The sequence below is a fragment of the Cupressus sempervirens genome, chromosome 1 (genome assembly GCF_028749045.1).
Source record: "Cupressus sempervirens isolate cs-2001-9-10 chromosome 1, ASM2874904v1, whole genome shotgun sequence".
Taxonomy (NCBI): domain Eukaryota; kingdom Viridiplantae; phylum Streptophyta; class Pinopsida; order Cupressales; family Cupressaceae; genus Cupressus; species Cupressus sempervirens.
Genome location: NC_143118.1, coordinates 342371114 through 342378711, shown reverse-complemented (window position 1 = coordinate 342378711; position 7598 = coordinate 342371114). Strand labels below are relative to the sequence as shown.

The following is a 7598-nucleotide window of genomic DNA, read 5'->3' as shown; positions in this document are numbered from 1 at the left end:
ATAGGGATTAATGATGTGTAATCACAAGCCTAATTATCTCCCAAATTAGCTTCTTGAACTTAGAAACACAATTCATGCTTGGCAAACCGATTTACCTAAGTGTTTGTGCCATTCCAGACTTGTATACACAAACTATGTAACTTGACACATATACCTTTCTAATGCTCAGCTTTGCTTGGTTCTTTATGTTGTCCCTCAGGATGAACTACACTTAGCTTGTGTTGATTCAATCCTTTGAACTACTTGGCTCAAGTGTAGCATTCGACAACAACTGGAATGCTTGGTGACTACTGATGTACTCAACAACTATGTCTGCCTAAACACACACTGAACTTGTATACTTCTATTTAATGTAGCTCAACCTTCATTGTGGCTCAGTTGCATTATTGGCCATCCAACTCTACCTTGTGAATGACTAGGTATTTTTCACTAATTGACAATACTAAGATTGCCTTTAGGGTAAAAAATAATCACCTAGAATAGGCTAGACAAGAAAACCATGTAGAGTCACCTATGATAATTGCAAGCAAGATTTTACTTATAGAAACACTCATGTTTTGGACAATATGTTGATCCACCAATTCTTCCTTTAGGCTATGAGCAATTACATAACTTGTGAATTTAAAATAGGGCATTGTAGGGGTGTGGTACCATTATTTCTCAATCCATTGTTCTCTATCAACAAATTGTCAGTTCACTTGTACACCCTTATGTTCATACCTCTTACTAAAGAAAAGATTTATTATAGGAGAAGAGAAATCCTAAACCTTTAAATATAACTCAAATTAATCTCCTAAATAGAAGTTGTGGAAGTACAATTGGAAATAAAAAAAATGATAATGAATACCAAAAGCAAAAAGTGCATTCTTTCACCTAGGAAAACATTTCTTGACAAAAGTTCCAAGTAATTGAAAGGAACTCCCATTATCCCATAGAAAAAACTAACAATATAGAACTCTTATCCAAGAATTACACAATCTACTTGCTGAAATAATATTACCATGTAAAATTTTCAATTTTGATTTATATAAAGATAACATTTAATGCACATCTTTTTAACTGAAAATAATATAAAAACCTATATAATGTCTAATTAAAAAGATTTGTTCAAAATTTCAAATAATTTGATCAACTCTACATATAATTGATTAACTCAAATAACTTATAATTTAGATATATGCTTACCTTGTTCAGTAAAAATAGAGATAAGAATATCTGTTTATTCCAACCTTCTACAATTTTTTTGTTTTTTGTTTTAAATTAAAATAGATCAAATATAACTCAAATAATTAACCTAATACATCCCATTTCAGGTAACACGTCTCATCCACAATCAAATTTTATATAAAAAAGTACATTCTTATCAACTCTGTGCACGAGAAGTCAAAATCAAATTTCTACACCTCCTACAACTATTCAAATACAGATTATCTTAACAAAAAAAACTTAAAAACATAACAATCGTGGACTGAATAATTTGTTCAACCCAAAAAAAATCAAACAAGAGTTTTCAGACAGATCTGTCACAACTACAAAAAACGAATATCTCTTAGAGAACTATACAGGTGTTGCATGATTCCTTTCATCTTATCCCAAGCCAATTTCGACTTTTTCTTGTTATTATTTATTATTCAGAATATAATAGATAGGTTGGAAGAACATGGTGCAGTCAAAGATTTCAATAAAAGGGGTACAAACCCATTTAATTGGATTTTTTTTTGGTTTAATTAACGATCATATTAATTTTGTGCGCTGTATAGACAATGGTCAAATATGTTGGGTTCTAAGGAGTTTGAATCAAAACAGTACTAGGCAATCGATCAGATAAATTTTCACAGGTAACTTGGTGTACACGGTAAACTGCAGCCTTTAAATAGTGGCGTTAAACCTTTCATTTCATGAACTTGAAGAGATACAACATGGATACAAAAATAGTTAAGGCAAGTGGGTGTCACTTTGTGATGGTGCATGGAGCGAACTTGGGAGGTTGGTGTTGGTACAAAGTTGCAGATCTTCTTATGAAGGAAGGTCACAATGTATCTTCAATTGACATGGCAGGTGGAGGTATAGATCCTACAAATGCAGACCAGGTTTCATCTTTACAAGAGTACAATAAGCCTCTCACGGACTTCTTCACATCACTTCCTTTCGAGGAGAAGGTATGGTATGGTATGCGTAAAGTTTTGATTTGTTTAGATGCTTTGTTTTAGGACATTCTGATATCTAAGTTTTATTAGAGAACTGAATATGAGTTTAGATGAATTACTTACTCCAATTTGATAGAAAGGTTTAATCTATGTATTGATTTGTTCAGATGGGTCATTTTAAATTATAGTAATAGGTAGGTTCTTCTAAACTTTAAAAAAAAATACTTCTGATAAGTTATTAGAAAAGTGAATATGATTTTGGATGAACATTTACACAAATTTGACAGAAGGATTTAATCTATTTATTGATTTTTTAGGTGGGTCATTTTAAATTATAGTAATAGGTAAGAAAAGAGACTCAATAACTAACAAGGGGCCAATAATCTTAATAGTTTTGTCATAGATACTCTAATTATAGCTCTTAAAAGAGTCTAAAAAATGAAAACACATGTACTAATAGTTGATCACAGATTTAGTAATAGTCTATCATTTTTTAGTTTATTTAAACTTTTTTGGTTTTGTAATTGAGGAATTTGTGATCACTATTGGGACATTTTATAAAGATTACTGGAACTTTAACCACAAGTATTGGTGTTCTTTTGAGTGAGAAATTATTGGTGCATGAACATAGGAGGTTCCATGCCGATGTTTTGAAATGACACTTTTAGACCACTTTGTGCTTTAGATCTTTGTAGAGAGATCAGTGAATACCCAAAAGACAAATTTTAGCTTTAACCTCTTCACTCATCTATAAAGGTACACCTACAAAATCAACAAAATTCAACTTACAATTTATGAACTCTAGATATACCAAATTAACTTAGACCAGTGTCAACTTTTCCCTAAATTCTACATTAAAAAGATATTTGATTTTAGATGCACCAAATTTGACCTGATTCATGCTAATTTATGATTTATATTAGGAAAGAAAATCCCACTTCAGACAAACCACCAAAATAAATCAAAAACTTAATTTGTGCTGTGTGCTGCTATGCATTGTACCTCGCCAAAAATAGATATCCCAATTGGTTTGTTGTTTCAGGTTATATTGGTTGGCCACAGCGCTGGTGGATTCAATTTGAGTTTTACAATGGAGCATTTTCCACATAAAATTGCTGCAGCTGTCTTTGTTACTGCCTTCATGCCTCTCAGTGGAACGACTTTTGCCGAGTCAATGAATGAGGTATTTAGTAATTCTTCTTCGACTGTAAACATTGCACTAACGATTGATTTATATGATAAAATGTTAAAATTATCTTACTTTTGTAGAATTTAATAGTTCTTAAACGTTCAACGTCACTTTTCTAAAAGGACATATATATATATATTTTTAGGCCACGTCAGACTATGGAGACTCCACATATAACTATGCAAATGGGAAAGATAGTCCGGCAACATCGTTCAGATTGGGAAGCCAGTTTTCGCGACAATTTTGGGCACAGAGCAGTCCTTCTTTGGTGAGATTACTTAAGAACATAAACACTTTATAGGTATTGTATTGGGTAGTTTTGGAATTTGAATCGATTGATTAATGTGGTTCTGAATGTAGGATCTGTTGTTGTTTGACTCGCTGGAGAAGAACCTTCCTCTATGGCAAGAGCCTCTTTTGTACACAGCTAAAAACTATGGCAGTGTTAAGAGAGTATTTGTTGTGGCCAAGGAGGATAAGCTTATTGTAGAGGCTTTACAGAGAAAGATTATTGCAGAGAATCCTCCACAAATGGTATACGAAGTTGAGGGAGCTGATCATACTGTATTCTTCTCGAAGCCTCTTCAACTGGCTGAGGTGCTCCTAAAAATTGCTAATTCATGCAAGTGAATCAATCAGATGCGGATGGATTTTAGTAATATCTAGACTCTTTGATTATGGGAGAGCTTATATCATAAGTCTTTATCATTAATGTTGAATAGAATAGGTAATAGATAAATAAATAAAAAATATCAAATATTTATCGAATGGATTCATATTTGAAGATATGAGAGCGTGTCCTTTTTGCTTCAAATATTTTTCTATTTGTCTATATAAAATGAAAAAATATTATTCCTATGTAAAAATAAAGGATAGAAATTGATTTCACTTACTTTGAATATTGAAGGGTTTATGTATACTTATCCAATTGAATGAACTATAATTATCCTTGCCAAAACTTTTACAATGTTTGCTTTTAATCAAATTTAATGAGGATTTCTAGGCTAGTTTTATAACAACAAAATTATCATAGTAAAATTAATATATAATTTCTAATTTATTAGCAATTCAGATTTAATTAAACTAAAATTTCATTAAATTCAAGTAAAGATAGGGCCGAGATTGAACATTAAAGTAATATCAAGTCTTGAAAATGGAACAAAAGGAATTCACAAGTAGTGAATTCAACCAATTTAGAAGAAATAGATAAACTAGTACCCACAGAACTAGGAAATAAAAATATAGCACATAGGACCAACCAACAAGATAATACCAAAGGGGAATAGGAACCCCTTTCTATTCCTCATTCTACTCCTCTAGCTTTTTTGGGAAGGAATCCCACTTGGGAGGATGATCATTTGTGTTATTAGTAGAAGTCTCATCACCTTAGAGAACCACCTGAAGGATTTCATCCATTTTCCTTTTCTTATTCTTCTTCTCTTCAATATCCATTTGTAAAGTATTCAGGGAAAAGGTGATCTTTTCCATCATCTTCTTATAAGAGACTAGGTCTTGAAGTTTCTAGTTAAGATGCACTAGTTCACCTACACATTTTCTAGAGTATTGCCTATCTCATTTTTCTTCTTCTTAGTTATAATTTAAGTTCTTTGATTTGTTCCTTTGTTATCTCTCATCATTGAATTTATGGGAAACATCTTCTACCATTTATGATATTCTCTCATCCCCCTTACCATAGGTCTAATCACTACTCATCTTCTCTGTCTCAAGAATAACTTCCAACCTATTTATCTTCTTTCTAGAAATATACAACTACATAATAAGTCATTTGGTAATCACATTTTTCCTATAGTAGAAAATACATAGCTTATCCATCTTTTTCCAAATAATATCAATCTCATAAAGATCCATTGTAGAGGCATTCTTCTATGTCATGGGAGTAGTGATATTTTTGGGGGTGGCATTATGTCCCAAGTATTCATGAGAAGTCAAAACATGGGTTAATAGACTAGGAGGGGAATTGACAACAAAAGATTCAGAAGTCTAGGTCAACTCATTTAATCAAGATGACACAACGACAATATTTTTCTTGGGATTCTCAATATTGAGGCCCTTGTACATGACTTTCCTTAAGGGTTTAACTTTGGTGGACTTGGGAGGTGGAATTTGGGCTGTCAAGTGAATAGGGGTAAATTTAGTATTATTTAATTCCACAAAGAGAAATATAAGTCAGGTCTAGTATGAGGAGTTAGGGCAAGGTGGAAGTTATAAAGGTAGAGAATAAGCCCGTAATGAATGGGAAAACCACCCTTGTGTTACACTTTGGACATAGACCAAGGCACAAAGGATACAATATATAATGGAAAAATATATTTAACATCACAATGAAAATGATTTAGAATAGGGAAGAGATGAGAATGGAACCTCTTGAATCTTCCCTCCATAGTTATGAATTTGATGAGCACCATTTGGACATCTTTCCACTCTCTAGGAAGCTCATGCCCATTAAACTATTTTACAACCTAGGGATATTATATTCTCTCTAGAGCCAAGAAAATTCTTCAAATCCATCTTGTTGTGTCTATTAGAGTTTTTGGGCAATCCTTTTCCTTAGCTAAAAGACATGTGGTTGTAACCAATGTTCTCTCGAAAACCACAAAAGATACTCCATCGATGTTAGCCCTTCCCTAACTCCATGATTCGGAAAAATTCTCTCCCAAGCTTAGATTATAACCCTTCATTCCCTTAGCAACACTAGTCCATATGACCTACTTAGGTAATGGGCTAGAGGGTTTAGTTTTTTTTGAACTTATCATAAGATTCTAGGTCAATTTGATTAAGATCTCCCCCCAGATTATAGATAGAGATACAACCTCAAGGACAAAGATAAGAAAAAAAGAAATGGACACATGAGGAGAATAAAACCCAATTCTTGAACCCAAAGTAATATGAGTAGAATTTCTGATCACCATTATTACTTAAAGGAAAGTACCATTATTGCCAAGCTTGGCAATATACATCATGATCTCTAGATGAACCACTTGGGGATGATCTTGGGTGGCATATGGAGTAATAATATTTTGGGTAAAGTGATCCATCATCACTAGCCTATTAACGTCTCCATTCCATTCCTCATAGATGTGCTAGTAGAACAACATATTGACCATACCAAGGGGATCTTTGGATCTGGTAACAATGTTAGTAGTTTTCCATCTCAGACTAGAATCTCCTATCAACAACGTAATTACATTCTTAGTGTTACCTTCAACTATGGTTTTCTTGAATCCCCATGTGATTTCTAATAAAATACCATAAAAAGAAGCAAAAATTTCAACATGAGTATTCTGGGCTTCTAGGTTGACAAAAAATGTTACCAAAGTGTTACCAAAAATATCACTTTTGAGACCACCCCCTCCTTCCATCCTGAATTGCCAAGAGACAAGCTATCAAAATTTAATTTGACCGATCCAGGATTGGGGTAGTTGGAGGGACCTTTAATTTAACTAACTTAAATTGAATATAGAAATGTCATATAATTAGCTATGTTAACATTTTATAATTAATTAGAAAATAATTAAATGAAAATAAGGGTAATGAGAGAACATTTAATTCTAACTTATATTATATGTTAAATTTCAAAGGTTGAGTATTAACACTTAAAATAATTTTTTTATCACCCAATGCTTGTAATTTAATTATCAACAATATAATTTAGTGTTAATTTCTTTTTATGCAAATCACCCAAGTTCAATCAACAGCATTCTACTTCCATTAAGAATAATTGATCAAATTGAAGGTTATTTTATTCTAATTGTTGAAATATTGGAATAGCTAAACAATCATTATGATTTGTTTATGGATGAGTATATGTTCATTAAATACCAATATAGAAAATTTTTGGTGGTAGAGTTAGATGTATTTATGATAGTCTTTTTAAGATCAAAATTAATTAATTCTAATCTAGCTCATTCTACCAAAAAAATGAAAGAAAAGATAAATCAACATTAATTTTTAAACAATTATATTGTTAGAATGATTTAGAATAACTGACATAAGGGGGTGAATCAATCATCCTCAAGTCCATATGCACTACTTCAACTTTTAATCACTTAAAATACTTTAGATCTAATCATTAAGTAGCTCATCTTGTATAGAAAATAATTAACATAAAACAACTCAAGTAATATCCACACAAATATGACACCAAGATTTAATGTCAAAACCCAATTTAGAAAAAATACCACTAATATGCTACCAATTTTCACTCTTCTAAAGTGAACTATGTGAGGAGCCAACCTTATTAA

The 7598-nt window shown here is 32.0% G+C and overlaps 1 protein-coding gene across 1 annotated transcript; it reads left to right on the top strand.

Annotated features, from left to right (window-relative positions):
* The first annotated feature begins 1891 nt into the window (after window positions 1-1891).
* LOC149577616 (putative methylesterase 12, chloroplastic) lies at window positions 1892-4104 on the top strand. Its single transcript, XM_089824645.1, has 4 exons — window positions 1892-2159; window positions 3190-3330; window positions 3482-3604; window positions 3697-4104. Exons 1-4 carry the CDS (start codon window positions 1899-1901, stop codon window positions 3964-3966), a joined length of 795 nt encoding a protein of 264 aa, XP_089680771.1. The 5' UTR covers window positions 1892-1898; the 3' UTR covers window positions 3967-4104.
* The last annotated feature ends 3494 nt before the right edge of the window (window positions 4105-7598 follow it).

What these genes read in the sequence shown, in the direction of transcription:
- LOC149577616 (XM_089824645.1), top strand. Translation starts at nt 1,899, where the DNA reads ATGAACTTGAAGAGATACAACATGGATACAAAAATAGTTAAGGCAAGT. An exon ending in CACTTCCTTTCGAGGAGAAG is followed by an intron (nt 2,160 to 3,189) that starts GTATGGTATGGT and finishes TTGTTGTTTCAG; the next exon opens with GTTATATTGGTTGGCCACAG. An exon ending in CACAGAGCAGTCCTTCTTTG is followed by an intron (nt 3,605 to 3,696) that starts GTGAGATTACTT and finishes TTCTGAATGTAG; the next exon opens with GATCTGTTGTTGTTTGACTC.